Raw genomic sequence first — 21,115 nt, 5'->3', positions numbered from 1 at the left:
GACTGAAAGCACCCTGAAAGGGCTCTGTACGCCTTCCCACCGGGGGGGAGACTGACTGACTGACTTGCTATGTTCCTTGGACTCTGACAAAATAAAAGTGGGTTAAGCTTCAGTTAGGAAAGAGCAATTTGTTCCTGGAGATAATTATAATTTTATATTTATAATGGAAATTTTATCTTTCCACTTTTTAGAAGCAAAATATTATCCTGCCTCCCTAGTACTCTGCTGTTTACAAAGCAGGATGGTATAAAAGATGATTTCTACATGATATACTCCTCCATTGCAGCTTCTTTCCAGACTGTGGGATGGTTTTTTTTTGTTACCAAATATATGGAGGGTGCCACTACGGCTGTGTATCCTGCTGCTTTGAACAAGTGTGCTCACCCACCTGCTTTCTTGCAACTCCGGGAGAAAGATGAGTTGTGAAAATGACGACAGTGCAGTCTATGTAAATACAGGATGAGACATTTTATTTATAACCCTACAAAAGGCTACCCTAAGAAAAAATAAGCTTGAAAGTAATCCCCTGACTTGTTTCCCTGGATTCTTCAGTCTCTTGAAATGAAATGCATAAACTGGAGGCTTGTACTTTGCTTTTAGACAGTCATAGCATCGTGGAGAAATTGTGAAGGTCAGTTGCACTGTGGACAACTCCACATCCATCTGTGTCTTTTAAATTACACTTGTGTCTCTTCCTTATTGACAGTTTTGTTCTGTCTTCATTTTTCTCAGGTGGGTCTGGACTGGTTGCCAAAGTCCCAGACAGAATCATTATGTTGACTTCATTAAGACTTCTACTGACACCTGTAACTGTAGCATTTATTCCCAGCTTGGGAGCACGATAGTGAGGCCTGACACAAATGCCAAAGTATGACAAGGGCTCTTAGTGCAAGAACTATGGCAATGACAGCTTTACAACTTCAAAAACTTCTATTCTGATGTCTCAAAGGGTCCAACCAACCAGGGATCTGATTTCCAAACAGACAGTTCTTTCACATAACTCTTGAAATACATTATATTTCCATGTATGTTAGTAAGTTCTCACTACCGAAAAAAACCTGTAAATAAATCTGGTTGCAAATAATCAAATTCTTAGTCTGTCTTCTCAAGCTGAAGCCAAACATACACATTAAACCCAATGGCCAATTCTTGCTGTTTCACCACAAGCCTGACACAGAATTTCACGTACCTGCACCATTGGAAAAGCATCATTATGTGAGATCATCATCTTTTCCTTCCCAGAATGTTTCTAGTCCTGACAGCTTCTTTCTTCAGTGCAGACAAGACTCTAAAACAAGACAAAAGTAAACCTAATGGCTGGTCTCTTTGTTGTACCTTTACTATTTACTATAAAAAAAAAAAAAAGTTTTTTACATATTTCTTTAGGAAATACTCCTTTCTCCAGAAGTAAAGCCCACTGAAAACAAGCTGGATTAATAAGAAAGCAAAGCTGGGGTGCAGAGTTACAGGAAAAAGCCTAGTCTGTCAGTTCTGCTGTTGACATGGAGGTTTACAATGGCTTTCAGGCCACCTGATATGGTAGAAACTCATAAAGGGTGGGCAAAATTAGTATTGTATTTTCTAGTTTAAACTGTATTTTTATATAGTCTTGCTTTGTAAAAGTTGAAAAATGATTACATTTTTATCAAGGTATAGTATGGGCTTAAGGCTAGTAATCTTAGTATTACATTATAAATTTATATAGCTTGCAGTATTTCTGATGTGCTCTATGTGCTCCATCTTGCATTCATGAAAAGCTCTTGCAGAGATGGTTTTCAGTAACCACCACAGCATGACACGTGCCTATAGCAACTGGACATAAGAGGTGATAGGTAAATGTGGTATGTAATGCTGTCAGGCAGAACTGCAGCAGGTTGCAATGAAACAATGAAGGCCTCAGATTTTTTTTTTTTTTAACTGGGTTATAAATTGATTAGGTTGGTTGGAAAATTTCTTCTGAAACAAAAGATTTGGCAAGTAAAATGCTAAGAATTGGGAAGAGTCATAAGTCAAAAGGTATTATTGACTCTACTTTCAAGAAAAATCACGAAGAACAATGGGAATCAATTGCTTTCGTTATTTAAAGACACCATTCCAGGCAGTAACTGGAGGTAAAAATAGAACTTTATCAAAGTTACTTCATGGTGATGATATTGACTACCACAATGATTTTTCATACTTACCACAGGGAGTCAGTGACGCAGTAGGGAGCCACCAATATGGACTTCCATTGCTTTTTACTATGTGTAAAATTGTTGGCTTGTTATTCTTGACCAGCATCCATTGAGGGATGAAAAGCAGACACATTTATAACTCTGCTGAAACTATGGATACGAAATCACTTCAGTTAATCTCAACTGATGTTTGAAGTTTCGTAAAAATCTCTTTGGCCTGCACAGTATAAGTCAGTTATAGCGTATACAGCATAGACACTTGAAAATGCCTTGCAGTTTAACACGGATTGACAATGGTGGTGGCTGCTCTGTAGAATGTGTTTACTCTGCTCTGCTCACAGAACTGGAATGAATGCGTGATTCCTCTTCATTCAATACTTTAGAATAATATGAGGTTCTGACTGAAGTCAATGTTGTAGTGATTAATATAAAGTTATCCAGGTCTAACAAAGTATTATGTTTAGTTATGACTAGGCAAATGAGATTACTGGAAGACAGAATAGGATGGCTAGAGTCCAGTAAAGTATTACTAAAGGCCTACATATGATATTTGTGGCATTGTATGTAGGAATATTGTAAGAAATTCAGAACAGCTCAAATGTATCATTAAATGAACTCATAATAAGGGCTGATAACTGAACATCAGTATATGCCTAATGTAGGGATAATTCACTAGTGAATGAAAAAACTCATAGTATATGATAGGTAACTACAGAAAAAAAATGCATTAGTTGGTGTTTAAGAAAGTGGTTAAATGTAAGAAGCTAAAGTTTGAAATGTTTTGGTTGGTGCTGCTTGACAGATCTGATGACTGCTTGATGACTGAGTCTGATTATTGACACACAGGGTTATGCTTGCTATCTGCCATGTTGCACTGAGGAAGAAACCCAGGTGAGAAAATTGGTCATGAGTCGAGCAGTTGAGTTTGGGTAAACCTATGTGAATCTGATTCCCAGAAGGTTTAGATTAGTTAATAGAAATATTGTGGCCAGTGCTGAGCAGCTACAACACTGCAGAGCACCATGGCAAATGTCGGAAGGAGCAGACAGTATTGCTGCTCTGTGTGCTGATAATTTATTTAGAAGATGCAAATAGTGAAGTCTTTATCTTCAGTCATTTGTCATGGGTGCGCATCTCCATAATTCCTATCCTTATATGCCTTCGGGCTAGATCTCCTTTGCATCACTAACATAAATTCTTATTTTACCTTATTTCAGCAGAAATCCAGTGGCTGAAGATTATGGAACTTCCTTGTATTTATTCTAAAGAACACTCAGATTCAGAGCCTGACATCTAGAAAGGAACACCCATACTGCCAATACTGCCAGGGGTATTTTTAGGCATTTAAACGAAGTTACCAAGCCAAACCGCGTGTGTGTGCACACCTGCAGGACTGCAAACTTATTGATATCACAGAGACATGGTGGGATGACTCCTATGACTGGAGTGGAAGGAGACAGGCTGTTTAGGAAGGACAGTCAGGGGAGACAAGGAAACGGTATCTCCCTCCATGTCAGTGAGCAGCTGGAGTGCATGGAGCTTTGCCTGGAGATGGACGAGGAGCCGACTGAGAGTTTACAGGTCAGGATTAAAGTCAAGCAGGGACAGGTGATGTTACCGTGGGGGTCTGCTACAGGCCGAGCTGATGAGGCCCTCTATGGACAGAGAGAAGCAGCCTCACGTTCACAAGCCCTGGTCCTCATGGGGGGCTGCAGCCACCCCAATATCCGTTGGAGGGACAACACAGCAGGGCACAAGCAATCCAGGAGGTTCCTGAAATGTGATGATGATGATAATTTCCTTCTCCAAGTGACAGAAGAGCCAGCAAGGAGAAGTGCCATGCTGGACATTGTCCTCACCAAGAAGGGACTTGTGGGGAATATGAAGCTCAAGGGCAGCCTTGGCTGCAGTGACCATGAAATGGTGGAGTTCAAGATCCGGAGTGCAGAGAGGAGGGTGCACAACAAGCTTTGCTACCCTGGACCTCAGAAGAGCACACTTGACCTCTTCAGGGATCTGCTTGGCAGAGTAGCATGGGATAAAGCCCTGGAGGCAAGAGGGGCCCAAGAAAGCTGTTTAATATTCAAAGATCACCTCCTCCAAGCTCAGGTGAGATGTATCCTGACACAGAGGAAGTCAGGTAGGAAAGCCAGGAGGCCTGTATGAATGAACAAGATGCTCTTGGAAAGACTCAAACACAAAAAGGAAGCCTACAGTGGGTGGAAGGACAAGTAGCCTGGGAGGAATAGAGAGAAATTGTCTGATCAGCCAGGGATCAGGTTAGGAAAGCTAAAGCCCTGACAGAATTCGATCTAGCCAGGGATGTCAAGGGCAACAAGGAAAGCTTCTATAGGTGCATCAGTGTTAAAAGAAAGACTAGGGAAAATGCGGGCCCTCTCCAGAAGGAAACAGGAGACCTGATCATCCAGAATATGGAGAAGACTGAGTCAGTCAGTGACTTTTTTGCTTTAGTCTTCACCACCACATGCTCCAGCCACACCACCTGAGATGCAGAAAGAAAAGACAGGGACTGGGAGAATGAAGAACTGCCCACTGTAGGAGAAGATCAGGTTCAAAACCATCTGAGGAACCTGAAGGTGCCCAAGTCCCCGGGACCTGATGAGATACTTCCACAGGTCCTGAGGGAACTTGTAGATGAATGGCTAAGCCACTATCCATCATATTTGAGAAGTTGTGGCAGTCTGGTGGAGTTTCCACTGATAAAAAGGGGAAACATAACCTCCATTTTTAAAAAGGGAAAAAAGAAAGACCCAGGGAACTACAGGCCAGTCAGCCTCACCTCTGTGCCCAGGAAGATCATGGAGCAGATCCTCCTGGAAACTGTGCTAGGGCACATGAAAAATAAGGGAGTGATTTGTGACAGCCAACATAGCTTCACTAAAGGCAAATTGTGCCTGACAAATTTGGTGGCAAATTTGATTACAGTGTTGGTGGGTAAGGGAAGTGCAACTAATGTCATCTACCTGGACTTGTGCAAAGCGTCTGACAGTGTTCCGCATGACATCCTTGTCTCTAAATTGGAGAGACATGGATTTGATGGATGGACCACTCAGTGGATAAGGAATTGGCTGGATGTTCACGCTCAGAGTTGTGGTCAACAGCTTGATGTCCCAATGGAAAGCAGTGATGAGTGGCGTTCCTCAGAGGTCAGTGTTGGGACCAGTGCTGTTTAACCTCTTTGTCAGCTACATGGACAGTGGGATCCAGTGCACCCTTGGCAGGTTTGCTGAGAACTCCAAGCTGTGTGGTGCAGTTGACACACCGGAGGGCAGGGATGCCATCCAGAGGGACCTTGACAGGTTTGAGAGGTGGGCCCATGCAAACTTCATGAAGTTCAACAAGGCCAAGTGCAAATCCTGCACATGGATTGAGGCAATCCCAAGCACAAATACAGGCTGAGAAATGAGTAGATTGAGAGCAGCCCTGCAGAGGACTTGGGAGTGTTGGTTGACAAGCAGCTCAACATGACCTGGAAACATGTGTTTGCAGCCCAGAAAGCCAACTGTGTCCTGGGCTGAATCAAGAGCAGTGTGGCCAGCAGGTCAGGGGAGACGATTCTGCCCCTCTACTGTGCTCCTGTGAGGCCCCACCTGCAGTGATGCGTCCAGGTCTGGGGCCCTCAACGTAAGGACATTGACCTGCTCAAGTGGGTCCAGAGTAGGGTATGATGACAGTCAAGGGGCTGGAGCACTTCTCCTGTGAGGACAGGCTGAGAGAACTACGGTTCAGCCTGGAGAAGGCTCTTTAAGTACTTAAAGGGAAGAGCAGCCTTCCAATACCTAAAGGGGGACCACAAGAAAACTGGGGAAGGACTGTTTATCAGGGAGTGTAGGAACAGGACAAAGGGGTAACAGTTTTAAACTGAAAGAGGGTAGATTTAGATTAGGTGTAAGGAATAAATTCTTTACCATGAGGGTGGTGAGACACTGGAACAAGTTGCCCAGAGAAGTTGTGGATGCCCCCTCCCTAGAATCATTCAAGGTCAGGTTGGATGGGGCTTTGAGCAACATGATATACTAGAAGGTTCCCCTGCCCACAGCAGGGGGGTTGGAACTAGGTGATCTTTAAGGTCCCTTCCAACCATTCTATGATTCTATGATCTACAAAGGCATCTGGAATGAAAACAGTGTTTGTCTACACTTAAAATACCACTTATTTTATTGTGGTGCTAGTGGGAAATCAAAGCAAAGGAAGACAAAGAACCCCCCATCCAAACCTAAAATCTTGGAAGATGCTTTTTTTGGGTGTGCAGAAGTATTATCAGCATTAAACTGTTTATTATCAACGATTATTTTCCTATGTCAAAAGTAATTGCTGTTAAGTGATAGCTCTACTATATTTCAGTAGCTTAACTTAAAATCCTGTATCTCTTATTATGAAAGACCTTAAAGCAGGCCCTGTTACGTCTTATAACACAACCCCAAAGCTGCAAGATAGAATCGAGAACACCAGACAATTCACGTGTAGTCTGACTACACCAGTATCATCCAATATTCAGTGAGATGTGGCAGCAACTTCGGTCACTGGCTATCTGTTGTCTTCTATGACAATGGTTCTTCTAGGATAGGTGTCAACGTCCACAAATATGTAGCGGACTTCAAATCTTCCTCTCTCAGGATTCTGTAAGGAAAACAATTTCAGGCTGTTTGTTTCACTTTGGTAGTTTAAATTCAAGATTAAGCTTGCCAGCTGTATCAAGCAATTGTACATACCTCTTTGACTTCCACATGGACTGTTCCCTGCTTCCCTGGTTCAGAGCCCTCAATATAGAACTTCAAACGCATATGTTTCAGTCCATCCTTCACGTATTCAATGTGACTAAAAACAGCAAAACAAAGCAAAAACCCAACGCACCCAGCGAGGATACATATTATATCCCAGTTAAACTTCAAATTTAAACTTATTTAGAGGAGCTGCTTAACTATTTTATGAGAAAGTGTATTCCGATGCAGTCCTTATGCTACTGTGGGTTCCTTCTCTATGGCTTTACTGTAAGTGCATAAAGTCTAGTGGAGTTAGAAGAATGAATCAGCAGCTGAGGACTAACAGATGAACTGCTTAAACATCCTCACCCCAGTCCTTCCCTCAAAACTCGACCGCAATCCAATGTCTGAAGATTCTGGAATTTCCTTGTATTTATTCTAAAGAACGCCCAGATTCAGAGCCTGACATCTAGAAAGGAACACCTGCATCACCAAGACTTTTAGGGTTTGGGTTTGTTTACGCACTTACACTAACTTACCAAGCCAAAACACACAAAGGATGTTTTGTCAACTTAATTATCAGGTTGGTTAAATCACATCAAAACAAACAGTTTAGTATATGTTTTACTTATTTTAGCAATAATTTTGTTCTACGGAAATTTTGTAACTTTGGCCTGATATCAGATCTCCAACCTAGATGCTGATATTTAGACTGGAGTGGTTATGCTTAAGTATTAGAGAAACAGAAAGGTCACATCACCATCAAGGCCACCACTTCCAGAAACTAATGGTCAAACTAGTGTACCGGTGCCAGTTTATGCTTCCTACTGAAATTACTAACTGCTACATACTACTCTTATTTTCATCAGTCATGCCCAGATACACACTGTGAATTAAACTTCCAATACAGTTTAAGGTGGCAGGATGGGTTACAGAGAACAAAGATGAATGAAGAGTCTTACTGCAGTAAATTCACGTTCAAGGTGTTCATCCACAAAAAAAATATATGTACATTTTTCAGACATTTAAGGTCATCCTTATACTGCAGACAAAAACTCTACAATCCTACAAAGTCCTCAGCTCAAATATTTATTTAAAATACTAGACTTTCCAAATTATTGAAATTAAACACTAGGAAAGTTGATATAATATTTACTTATTTACATAGTTTGAGACAGATGCTTAAAATGTTTGTGCATATCCTTTTCACTTAACAGCCCCACTTTAAACACTTTTTCATAGTTGGAGACTTATTTACATAGTTTGAGACAGATGCTTAAAATGTTTGTGCATATCCTTTTCACTTAACAGCCCCACTTTAAACACTTTTTCATAGAGTCTGGTGAAAAGATAAACTTCCACCAGTAAAAATCATGTTCCTCTGGAAATTCTCAATTCCATGGTTCAAGTTGTGTATCTGGGCTTATGTGTCCCATCCTGTATGAAACCTTCTTGAATAAATTCAGGTCAAAGAACACAATAAAGACAACGCCCCTATTGGGTTACAGTGCAGATAGGATTTACATTTTGTAAGAATTAGTTCTGTTGTTTCCCTCAAAAGGAGAATAATAAATAAACACACTCATGAAAGGTTTAGGTGACAGATGTTCTGTTACATACACAGTAGAGATGGGGCCTCAAGTACCAAAAAGCAATGTAAGACATGGGCAGTCAATACTGCACATCAGCTTGGGACAGTGTACTCACTGCCGTGACTACAACCTGTACAGTCAGACCCAGACTAGCTTTAAACAGAGCAAGCTGGATTCTTCAAAGTCTGAAAGTTAGTACCTCCTGCTCTTTCTGGCCTGATAAAACTACTGCTTCAAGCGGAGAAAAACTCTCAAAGAACAATTTCACTCTATTAGAAGAGGGTTTCAGACTTTAAACTTCAGTCAGATCCCTGCCTCTGTACTACTCTCTTCAGACTCATCCTAATTTTTGAAGAGACCAGCTCTATGCTGACCATTGCTTGTTTTGAGGCACTCAGAACTGGCATTTTATGTTGTATGTGCACTGTATTTAGTGGTATGTGCCACACAAAAGTTACTGTAAAAAAACTGCTTGCATTTTCACTCAAAAGTGACAGGGTACACCCCATATAGTTCATTAATCTAGATCTAACTTGCTATGATGTGAGTCAAAATGTCTTCACTGTGCAAAAACTAGTGTCTGTATGGGGCAAACACTGAAGGGCACCTGACAAGCTGTCGTCTTCCTCTTCTTGTTGCCTCCCCATAACCTTTAATAGATTCACCAAAAACACCAATTATCTACAAGAGAAAAGAGGTTTGAGTTGTCAGAAAGTATCATATTCAAACAGATATTCCAGTACCAGCTCACACCCCTGCTGTGAATGCATTATCTTTCAGCAAAATGCCCCTTGTGAGTCTGATGTGTCAAGGACAGAAGAGTTTATGAAAGAAAACAGTGTAAGGAAAACTCCTCTGTATTTCAGCTCTTTTCTTTACAGCCACATATTAAATGTCTAAAATAAATCCTACTAATATCTTCCATTTGTACCGTCCTCTGAGATTATGACATTTTAATCTCCCTTCTGTGTATTTTACACTTTAATGACATTTTGCGCAAAAAGGAAAGCATGAAATATTTGCTCATGTCTCCTCCAAGAGAATATGTTTCAGTTTAAAATGCAAATACACTCCACATTACCTAAAAAACACTAGTTTAAGAAATTCACTTTTTTTTTCAGATCTATAAAGCCAGAACAAATTAACCTAGTTTTAAATTCAAAGTTGGTTAGAAAGGGAGGGTGATTTTTACTGTGTAAGTACCAGAGAGGTTTTAATTCTACAAATTTGTTCCAAAGCAGTCTTAATCTTTATTCTAGTGACAACTTCTCACTTCATGTTTAGGTTATCTTTAGTGGCATCTATGGCAACCTTGTTTGAAAGCTATTCCATCCATGCATTTCTTGTTTTGTCTGAAGTAGTAGTTTTTACAATCTAGTTTTAGATTGATTTTTTGTTTACATCTAGCTATCTTACGTGACTGTGTGATCACATGACTCTTCTCTGTTTCTTTTCCAGTTAGCCACAGGAACGCTCACTGTGTTCCAAATGAAGAATTTAAATTCCTGGATTCTTATGCAGTGCTTTGCAGAACGACAGAACCCTAGTGAAGTGTCCTAACAGAATAACTGTGCTGAGGAAAGGCAGTAGGCCAGATCTACAAAACTTAAGTGCGACCACTTGCCTCCCTGACCTGCAGAACTCCTTAAGTACATTTAATAGGCACTCAGGTATGTCTATAAGACTTTCTGTATGGGGACACAAGCACATGCTCTGGAGGGGCAGACTATATTTATCAGTTCTTGTGCTGTGCTACACACACTGAACTTGGCTTTTAGCAGGTTAATTCAGGCTCAGTGCTTGCATGAACTTGTCCTAATATAGGCTCCAATTTGGAGCTGGCCCACCTGTGGCCAGCTAAAAGCATAGGTATTTGCCCACTAGAAACAAAGGACTAAGTTTGTCCTGGTGTTTGTCCACTAAGCACCACGTGGGTCTTCCTGTAGCTTTGCTTGTGAGATTCCTTGTGCAAATTTTTGACTCAAAGAGAGACAGTAGCTACTGAGAAACAAAATTTAGAACTACGGTTCAAAAACCAACCTCGGGGTGAGATCTGCATTTCTCCAAGGCATCTCCATAGATCTTACTTGGACTAGAAGAAGAGAATAGCTCTTTAAAAATCACATAGAACAAACCACCTGTAACAGAAACAACAGCAAATGGAATGAAAACTAATCAAACCAGATGGAATTCATGAAAAGCATCTTCTGATACATAATATAATTTTTAAAAATAACCTGTAACACCAATTCCAACAAGCACCACAATGAAATAGGTAAAGTCTCTTCCAGCTTCTTTCACTGAAATAGACAGAAAACAACACAGGAGTTACAATCTTGGACAGTAAGACTTGCACAGCTTTCTTATATAAATGCTCTTCTCTCGGTCTGCAGATCAAATAACATTTTGACAGAACAAAAAATTCCAGTAACAGCTTCCACAATGCTTCATCACTAAAAGAAAAGAGATCATGGACCATCTCTTATGTTATACAAAGCATGTTTTATCTCTGTATTAAGTCTTATTATTTTCTGTTTTCCTAATATAAGTTTTCAAGACCCAGAATGGCACTTACTGCTACTTTTTGTGTGAGAGCTATATTTTTTAAGAACTAATGAGGTATTTAGCACTGCAGTACTCTAGCTACCATGTAAACTCACAATCATTGCAATCCTTATGCAGAGAAAGGGAGATGTAAAAATAAAAAAGCAAAAGTTTATGTTACACACACTGACTGAAAATAACCGATTTTGTGAATTCTCAATCAACTGAACAATAAAAAGGAGGCATATTAGACTGAAATATGTATTTTATTTATTGAGATCGTTCACTGCAGTTTATCTGATTACTTTTGATCTGAAGTAGTAGTAAAAGTGTCACTATACACTCCAAAAAGTCATGTGAGATTCTCAGTTACAAAATATTTTTTGAGAACTTGGAAAGAGACTACTGATTTAAGTAGTAAGGTATGCCTTTCGGTGAAGTACAAGTCACTGAGGAAACTTTAAGAACCATTTTTCCTGCAGTCTTCTCATCAGTTGAGAGTGTTTTTCAAAAACCTTTACAAAACACTTAGAATTCTTGAGGCTGATTATGTAGTAACCACTTTTCACTGCTGTGAATGAGACCAACCCATGTGACAGCCATCTATAAAACAACTTAGTATCATACGTGGAGCTCTGACAATTTTGCTGGAGGCGAACTTGTTTGAACAGCATCGAGACAGGCTGACGTGTGATAGGTTCTCCTTTTGCCAAGGAAAGTGAGAGGCTACTACATCTTACCCCTCATTTGACCGCAACACTAGGTCAACAAGCTGTTTGGGAGAAGCCACCCAAGTTCTGCTTGTGCAAGGCATACGCTGAAATATATCAACTGCTGTAATGGTGCGAAACGAAAGGAGCTTTTTTTTTTGGTAACACCTGAATTTTGGGGCTGCAAAATCTCAGCTACAGGAGTAATTTTCGCCGCGCTCAGTCCCTCCGCTCAGTGCACAGTGCCCCCGCTCCCGAGCGACTCCAGCCCGCCTCACCTTTCAGGGCAGCCGACAGCAGCGCTCCCTCTTTCCGGCCCGCTGGCACGGCCACGGGTTTGCTGCTCCCGCCCGGCTTTTCAGCTCTCAGCCCCCCGGCCTGCGTGCCGACGCTCAGCCGCGCGGCCCGGAGTAGCGGGGCGGGCTCCCGCTGCCGCCACCTCAGGCAGGGCCCCGGCGGCGGCAGCAGCGCCCAGCGCCGGGGGGCGAGCGGCCACCCCCCCAGGCAGGCCCGCACCCGCCGGCCGCGCTGCCCGGCCCGCCCGAGGGAGGCGGGCAGCATGGCGGAGCACGGCGGGGGCAGCCCAGCCGAGCGGGAAGTTCTCCCGGGGAGGGGAAGAGTCAGGGCAGCCTCCCGCCCCGAGCGCGGCTCTGCGGCCGGCGCGGCGCGTCAGGAGCCCCCATGCGCCCGCCGCCGCCCGCCGCCCGCCATTGCCGCGGCGGAAATCTTGGGGGTGGAGGGGAAAGCGGGGCGGCGGCCGGCCCGGGGAGCCGTAGTTTGAACGGACTCCCTCTTGCGCCCGCCGCTAGGATCGCCTCCCAGCAACATCACTACAGCGACCGCCATGCCGAGAGCCGCCGTGACCCGCCCTCATGGGGCGGGGGGCCCGCCGGCCGGTAAACGGGGCGCTGGCGGTCCCGGTCACCTTTTGGAAGCTTTTTTTTTTTTAAAAAAAAATATACATTGGTGTTTGATCTCGCACACATAAACGCATGAAAGAGATGCAGTTGCCGTTTCCACGAACGGAGAGCAGAACACTCGCGAGGCCGGTGCTCCAGCTTCCCCGCGACGGCGCAGCGGCGCGCAGCTCGCCGCGGGGCGGGGCGGGGCGGGGGCAAGCTGCCAGGGTGCCTGTCGGAGGTCCTGCCGGGCTCCCGGCGGCCGTCGCTGCGGGTCCCCAGTCCGTTAGCGCTTCCCGTGCGCCCCAACACCGGCCCAACTGGGAACCCCCCGCAGCGGGCGCAGCAAAAGGCGGCGCTCGTACCCCGGCGGCCGCCCCGCTCCGGGTCCGCCCCGCTGCCGCGCTCGACGCCCGGTGCGGCGCAGGCTGGGAGCTGAGGGGGCGGGCGGCGTCCCCTCTCTACAGTTAAAAATCAGCTGCTTCTCAGGGCCGGGCACGGGCTCCCCGAGGCTGCCTTTCCCCGGAGTAGCGACAGAGCGGCGGGGAGGAGGGGCCGGCCCCGCGGGCCATGGCGGCGGGCGGGCCCTGCGGCAGGGCGGGCGCGGCGCGGCGGCCTCCCCGGGTGCCACCGGGGTTGGGCCGCCGCGGGTGTTCACCCCGGCCGCTGCGGGCGCCGGGCCCAGGTAACGCTCTCCCAGCCCGGCCCGAGGAGAGGCCGCCGAGCGAGGGGGGAGCAGGGCTCTGACCGCCCCAGAGCTCGTCCTTTTTCACCTTGTCCGCGGGGGGCTGCCTTGTTGTTCTCGCGTAACTCCCGCCCCTGCTCCGGGGAGCCCCGGCACGGCTCTGCTTTCCAGCTCTAAACTTGCCGCGGGCGGGCCTGCTCGCTCCCCCGGGCCCTGGGGAAGGGCACGGCGTCGTAGGGACGATGGAAGACGCGGGCACTGCCAGGCGTAGGGAGGGCATTAGTTCAACGTACCGCTCTCTCGGGGTGGTGAGGCTTAGACTTGGGTATGTGCTTGAGCTCAGGGCAAGTGGTGTAACAAGCAGTTGCCTGTCTACAGAGTACTAGCTAGCTCAGTGGCTATTGTATGCATGTGTTCAGGGCAGGTAGGCCTTTGTAATAAATGAGAGGATTTACCCGTGGAAAGTGTGATTAGCTTAATTCTCATAGTGCAGCCTCCAAAAATGTAAAGCACTGATCTTGGAAGCGAAGTTGAGAAAGCAGGTTCTTCGACATTTGGATTTCCCAGCTGTTTCATTCCCCCTGTTTTTTTCAACCTGTAAATGGAAAGGGTAACGCCCACCTTTTTGAAAGACTTTGGAATAGTTAGCTGAGGGGGAAAAAAAAAAAAAACAAAACAGCCAACGTGTCAAACATTACTGTCATATCTGTTTTTCCCCAGATGTTTATCTGACACTTGGAGGCAGGTTTTGTCGCTACGTAAAACTTTCTCTGCATTCATTGAAATAGAGGTGGTCCCTGACAAGCAAAAAAAGCAGTAGTCAAATTGCAAGTACTACAGGGCATGAAAGTGAAATTACTGGTACGAAACTGAGTCCCACAAGTTGAAAGCTAATGAAATAGCAATTGAGGTAGTTGTGCCCCTAATTAAGAGCATCTCAGTTGTTACTAGAAGTCTCTAGAGAGGGGGGAGTAATAGCTGTCATCACGTTTTTAACTTGGGCAGGCAAGCTTTGTCAGTGCAGTGTAAAAGCATTTTGTTAATACTAATTTCAAATCTTAGCACACACAATACTTGAAAACTGGTTTATGCAATGGATTTGCTGTTGTTTCTGCATACTTTGAGAATATTTTTGTTTTGGAAGATGCAAATATTCAGTATTTTTTTTTTAAATGATGCTTGCAAAAGTGGTAGATGTTATGTTGAAGTTTTCAAGGCATGTGTAGGCAACATATCTCTTACTTCAGCAATTCCTTCCTGGGGTGAAGAAGAGGGGGATGCAAGGAGTGGTTAAAAAGAGAGGAAGAAGGGCTGAATACAGGCAGTGCAGGTTATGCTTGTACCAGGTGAACTGTGTTGCAAAATCCAGGATCCCAGCTCCTGATCTGAATTATTCCTGTACCTGGGATCAGTGTAGGCATGTCATGGTAGAGTACACCCAGACTAGGTATCTTTGTGCTTTCAGCATAGATACAGGGCAGAGTAGCCTAGGAGGTGCTGCCCAGAATGCTACAGAAGTGGTAGTTCTGCTGTGGAACATAGCTTCTGTCTCTGATTCCCTTTCATGCCTTTTGAAAAATGCAGTTTGTTACAGCCTCATCTCATCATCTAAGTTTACTTCCTGATAATAATACACGAGTAAAGCATCTGCTTGATCTTCAGGGTGTATTTGATGTACAGTTACGTTTTTGCAGTTGTTAATTTTGTCAGTCTATCGGAGATTAGCACCCAAGCTGAAATGTGCATGTCTTTTTGTGTTACGCTTCTAAAAATTCCCAGTAAAACTTCAGGTATTTTTTTACATAGCAGTTGACAATGTAGGATAGAGTTGTTTTTTATTTCTGATTTTTATTTTTCTTTGATCATAAACCAATCTTAAATCAAGAGCAGCATGCATTAAATGTACGAGGTACCCATGTACTTCAAAATTAGATTTGTTTTTCTCCAACATTGATTGGTTGCTTAGAAACCCAGAGTTGGATTGACCAGGTGTTGGAATATAAACCATCACTAACAGAGTGTATAGGGAGCTCTGCCTGCTCCGTGGCATCAGTGGGTATGAAGTGTAAGGATTTGATTAAGACTGAAACCCCATCTGACTATTTCTACGTGGTTTAATGATAGTATTTGTAATTATAACTTCTAAACTTCTTACTATCAGAAATCTTTGAAAAAATATGTGGCCAGTTAGATTATAAGAATTTATTTGTGTTAGAAATATGCAAAGTTGCTTTCTTTAGTAAGAGAAAGTAATTTGTGTCCAAATTGTTACGGGTTAATGAGCGATAAAAACATTGATGCCCAACTTGGCTCTTGAACTAACACTTATCCGCAGAGTTGCTAGTGTTTTAGCAGGGCAAAATCTGAAATGAGACTATAAATTTGTTTTAAATGTGATTCTGTTTTGTAGTCAAGGGAGTTCTTTTTGAGCCTTGTCAGTTTTTGAGAAAGTTTCAAGGTATTGTTTTATTTGTTATCTTTTAATAGTTTAGCAAAGTTGGTTGGCTCTAAAAGGTCTCTGGAGTAATGTTGCAAAACAGAAGATTAATCAGTGAGTTTGACTTACTGCAGGGGCCTATCTGGAGCTTGATTATGGTGGCCACAGTGGTGCAGCTGTCTACTCGTAATGGCTCTCTACCAGATTCAAACTGATTTGGTGGTGCAGCACTGTTCCCTTCTGACTGCTGTGAGAGGTTAATCACGGGATAAACAACCATGAGTTTAAATCTGGCATCTTTGTGATGTTGGGTATTTTAACTTGGTGGCAGTTGTTCAAATTAGTGAAATGATAATAATGAGTTAGCTTGTGATACATTCCTTGAATCCTGTCTCACTTGAGACATGGTGTTGAGGTGTGCACAATATTAATATTTCTTAATTTTGTGATGGTGTGACTCCTAACAGCTTTTCCTTTTTAGCAACAAGTCAAGGAGCTTTGCTGCCAGGCCTGAGGAATGTTCTGAAACTGTAAATGCTGGAATTAACAGTCTGTATTTGATGCCTTCCATAGAACCAAAACCTAGTTTGGGCATTGAGAGGTGAGTATGTCTTCAGTTTAGGAGTAAGAGTGCACACTGTAAGGCATCTTTTGACTGCTTACAGTTATTAGGGTGATACCCTAGAGATTTCCATGTCAGATTTTCTGAGGTGAAAAGAAGAGATTTGCTTATATGGTCTGCTTTATGATCCTATGTCGACCTTCTAATGTTTCCAAGCATGGTTTTCCCTCGCCTCCTTTTCTTAGCTCATATGAAGTATGTAGGTTTTCCAAGTCATACAAAGCCTTCAGCAGCTCCTTTGCAAATCATGGTTTGTGATGTTCCCTGAGAATAAAAATTGCTACTGTATTACCTCAGTAAAAGCCATTTTGGAATTAAACTTCTGATATTTCTCTTGATGCTTGTTGCTTTGTATAGAGAGGCTCAGGATGATGGAGTGGGATGAGGGGGGAGGAATAAAGTGGCTGCTGTGTATTTGCTACAAGGTAAATGTTTCTTGCCCTGTTTGATAGTGAAAGGACACTTCTGATGTAATCATGAGTTGTTTTCTTTTTGAAAATCTGTTATATTTCTACAAAAACCATCTAAGAATATGTTACATGAAAGATTATTCATTGTCTTTGTTTTATACGTTTTGTAGCTTCTTGTGTAGTCGTTTCTCTGTTTTCCATTGGATGGCCAGTTCAGTCCCTTATGTTGTTAGTTTGGTGTGCAAGACGAGAAAAAATAAAAAAAATAATTTCTATCAGCTTCCTTCAAAGAAGAAATATGGTTGTAAAAACTCCTGTTGAGAATTCTACATCAAACATATTATTTTAGATAACCTACAGATTTTTAAAGGATCATTTCTAAATTCTATTTGGAATAAATACACTAACTGCTTTGGGCTTAGACTGTGAGTTATTTCACATAATAACCGAGCTTTGGCACGGTTGTCTCTCTTAGTGCAACTAAGATTCTGAGTTTTAATAAAAAATGTGGAATATTGGCATTATTATCATTCTATACTTGAAAGCTATATGCTTCTGGGATAAAGTATGATAAATCATCAGGTGTTGTAAGTGACACAGTAGTACATTGGCAAGAGACACATCTGAGGACTTGACTTTCACAGCAGCTTGTGTTTTCAGTTGTGATTTTGACGTTACCCTACTACCATGCTCCAAAAGGTTAGAGTATAAAATACATCTTTTTTTTAAACTTTATGCAGTTACTGCATGCTACTTGAAAGGTATGAGGTTTCTGTCTGTTAATACAAAAATCATGGTGGCTCACCTCCAGGTTATGTTGTGCTTGGTGTACTTAGGCTGGCATCTGCATTTCAGGCGGCCTTGCAGATGCACAGAAACTTTAATGTTCTCAGGATGCCACTCGGCTTTTATTCTGAAGCTGGCATCTTTCTGCTGACATAAATGAAACCAGTATGAGCACATATGGTTTGAAGGTTTTGATGTAGTAGAGCATGATCTCACTGCTTGACTGGGACATTCTGTCCTGGTGCCTTGCGAGACCTGACACCACAGTCAGGAGGAGAGAGTGAGTATACCTAGTTCTGACAAATACTGGTGGTTATGGACTAAGTGTTAAAGTCATGGTACAAGCAGTGAGAAACTGATGTTGAGTGAGGCAGTTTCATGTCAAACTGTGATAAAGTTAACAAAGTTTGATGAAAAGGCAAACCCATAACTTTTCATGTAATTGTGCTGTGCCACTTGAATGGGTTGTGGTGAATTGTTTTAAGCAAATGTCTATCAGAGACAAATCAGAACCCAAACTCTGCAAATTAACTCCTAGGTGAGTTTTGATTTGCATATTTACAAGCTGACAGTTTCCATCTCTTTTGTTTTGCTCTAGTTTGGAATGAAAATTCTTTGCCATTGTAATTTCTGGCATTTGCAGGCAAGTATAATGGTATTCCTCTTGTTTTCCAGCATGCCATCAGAAATGCTGATGAAGATATTTTCCTATTTGGATGCTGCGTCTCTATTATATGTTGGATGTGTGAATAAGCACTTCTATCATCTGGCCAATGACAAGTAAGGAAGAGGGAAGCATAAGTGCTAGTCCTAACTGTGCAGCAGTTGAGTTTACCTGAGTTATGAGTCTTTCTAATTTAGTTTCAGTGATGCCAGAGCACTGATGCATGTACCTGCTGGCAATTACTCTCCTGAAAATGTACTGCATAGCTCACAGCACAGTGTGTTGTATGGAATTTTAGCTGTGCAAGCCCTGTTAAGTTTAATGGGAGTTATGAGGCGAAAACTAAATACTGTGTTTCATAATGTTGCTATTAGCCTTTATTTTGTTGTAAAATTTGCATATATTTGTTTTCATCCACCTGCACCTGCACAGGCTTTTTGGTTCAGGCAATCCTTAGTGATGCATAGCTAGGAGCTTTGTAGAATTGTCATGGCTTTCGTAGTTTTGAAGTCCTACTTATTTTGCTCTTTCATTAGATTTTTTCAGAGGGTTTGATTTAGTCAAGTGATTCACTAGTGGGTTTTATCTGTTGTTCCTTCTGTCAAATTTTATTGACTTGTAAATGAAAACGGAAGTGGTGAAGATAAATACTGACATATTTCTTGTAAGTGATTGGTTATACAGAGTTCACAAGTTGCTGCTACCAGTATCATAGTAATTTTGTCAAAGGATCAAGAGGAGAGACCCTGATTGTTATGTGACAACTAGGATGTCTGGGTATCCTTTTTTTTGAAGATTCTGTTGCATTAGTGCTGTTTAAATGAGGAAACGTCTTCCTGTATAAGAAGTTGCTGCATCTGGTATTCATCCATTTCTCACGTATTTCCCCAAACTTGTACAGTGAATTGGTTTACTTTGGCATTGACACCTTTAGAACTGATGAATTTAAAGGGAAGGCCATAATCCAGATTTACTTTTTGAGGCTGTCAGCAGGTGCACGAAGATAAAAATTGCATAGCTGACACAAATTATATATCTTACTATGCGTTTTTCACTTCTGGATAGTAAGGCAGGATAAAATCATTGTGGCTGTTCAAAGGAAGCTGATTAATCTGTCTCCATCTCAATAATGTCTGTTTCCATTTTCTAATCTTGACAGAGATTACTGTATGTGTACAGATGGGATTTAAGGAAGAGCTATTTTCCCATATCTAGGAGACAGGCTGGTTCAGTGGGACCAGGTCACTTCTTCCCGCTGGATTTCCGTGGATCTTGAGTCCCTGAACCCTGTAGTGAATTAACAGAAGTTCTAACTGAAGCTCCTGCATATGTTTGTGACAAATCTGATCTTGTTTATTAGGCAGAGTATCCTTTTGAGGATATTTCTGCTGTCCTGGCTATGCAGGATGCAATAGGACTATCAGTTTTTCACTGTGATAGATCAGTGTTGCTTAATGCAGTGCTTTGTCTTTGGGCTCTTCAAATGATGTCTGTGCTTTAACAGTCACTTGGCACTGATGCCTTCAATGTAACTGTTGAAGGCAAGGAAATGTTTTTTGGCCTCCCTTTCTGCACCCTGACCTTGCCCCAGCACGTGGTATTATTCCAGCCTTCCTGTCATGCAGTGTGGGAAGCTCACATAGGTGGTCTGTCTGAAAGCCTGAGGGTTTTGGTCACCGTCAGAAAGTGCATGTATAAGGGGAAGTGAGAAGCCAGAGCACAGGAGAAGATCTTTTTGCCATTGTGGTCAAGTGATGACTGAGAATGGTGCATGTCTGATTCTGGCATTTGAGTTAGCAGTACGAAGTTGGGTTGGCTTGTTGTAACAATGTCCAATAAGAGGCCTTGAGGTGAATATTAGAATTAACAATTTAGGGCAAAAGTGGCATGTATTCTGCTGTGAAAGGGGCAAATTCATGCTTCCCAGTTAGATGCCTTTTTCATTTGTCTGTCCTGAATTCTTCAGAAGTTGAGGTTGAAGGGGCAGTGATATCTGCCTAAACACTTGTAATTCCAAGTTCCCTCTTTTTTTTCTCCTCTGCCTCACTGCCCTGACTGAATTCTTGAGCTTCTTGAACTGATTTCTCATTTGCTTGCAAAATGCTGTTTTGAGAAAGGAAGAAACAATATGTAACTGAGAGTGAGGAGAAGGATGGTAGGTATTGTTGGCAAGTCTGTCTTCATTCAGCTTACATTGCCTGAGAAGATACCTTCAAAATGCTATCCTGAATATCCTACTAACCCCTGTCTTTCTCAGCATCATGCAGCCAGATGCTGAGTTTCTTTCCTCATGAAAGAAAGGATGTCTGTCTTGGGAAGGAATTACTAATTAATAGGAGAGGGTTGTAGGAGGACATCTCACTGGACTTTTTAGGCTGAATAAGACCAGTTGGATGGTACACAGCTCAATTTCCCCTGATAATGGTGTGTCAAGGACATCTGTCCTCTGTTTTCATCATCCCACAATTCTTGGCTGCTTTGGAGTTGTATAAGAATTTCTTCCCTCCATCAGAAATGTTTTATACTATCTGGTAACTGGGTTGTCATTTCTGGTCTCAAAATTCAAGTTTCTTAAGTCTTTGTTCTACTTACAGGATTGTTCTTTATGTCCTCCCTCCCCACCAGATTTTGGTGAAAAAAAAGTTGGAAGCTCATGTTGACTGTGAAGCCTGCTTTACCAGTCATAGAAATGTATGGGTCTGTGTGTTTTAAACAGCTTTGACTCAAAAAAAAAAAAAAAACAAAAAAACAAAAAAACCCAGAAAAACAGAAAAGGCAGTGGGAGATTGTGCATATTTCTGCAGAGCAGCAGGCTGGGAGGTTTTTGCGAAATTGACTATGTTTGCATCAATAACAAAGAGCCTGGTG

At 42.6% G+C, this 21,115-nt stretch overlaps 2 protein-coding genes across 2 annotated transcripts in view; one reads left to right on the top strand and one right to left on the bottom strand.

Annotated features, from left to right (window-relative positions):
* Window positions 1-6,330: 6,330 nt before the first annotated feature.
* Window positions 6,331-12,512, bottom strand: TIMM21 (translocase of inner mitochondrial membrane 21). The gene is made up of 6 exons (XM_033010652.2): window positions 12,023-12,512; window positions 10,728-10,790; window positions 10,531-10,628; window positions 9,098-9,171; window positions 6,908-7,013; window positions 6,331-6,815 (listed from the first exon to the last, which is right to left on the bottom strand). The coding sequence occupies exons 1-6, from the start codon at window positions 12,303-12,305 to the stop codon at window positions 6,723-6,725; spliced, it is 717 nt and encodes a 238-aa protein (XP_032866543.2). The 5' UTR covers window positions 12,306-12,512; the 3' UTR covers window positions 6,331-6,722.
* Window positions 12,513-12,954: 442 nt separating this feature from the next.
* FBXO15 (F-box protein 15) overlaps window positions 12,955-21,115 on the top strand; it is a 28,188-nt gene continuing 20,027 nt past the window's right edge. The window contains exons 1-3 of the mRNA XM_033010694.2: window positions 12,955-13,328; window positions 16,247-16,366; window positions 18,259-18,363. Of these exons, the coding sequence (XP_032866585.1) occupies window positions 16,326-16,366; window positions 18,259-18,363 (146 nt within the window). The 5' untranslated portion in view covers window positions 12,955-13,328; window positions 16,247-16,325. The remainder of the gene's footprint in view (window positions 13,329-16,246; window positions 16,367-18,258; window positions 18,364-21,115) is intronic.

Source organism: Tyto alba, unplaced genomic scaffold, assembly GCF_018691265.1.
Source record: "Tyto alba isolate M040663 unplaced genomic scaffold, T.alba_DEE_v4.0 Super-Scaffold_27, whole genome shotgun sequence".
Classification (NCBI taxonomy): Eukaryota; Metazoa; Chordata; class Aves; order Strigiformes; family Tytonidae; genus Tyto; species Tyto alba.
This window is presented reverse-complemented; position numbering and strand designations above follow the sequence as displayed.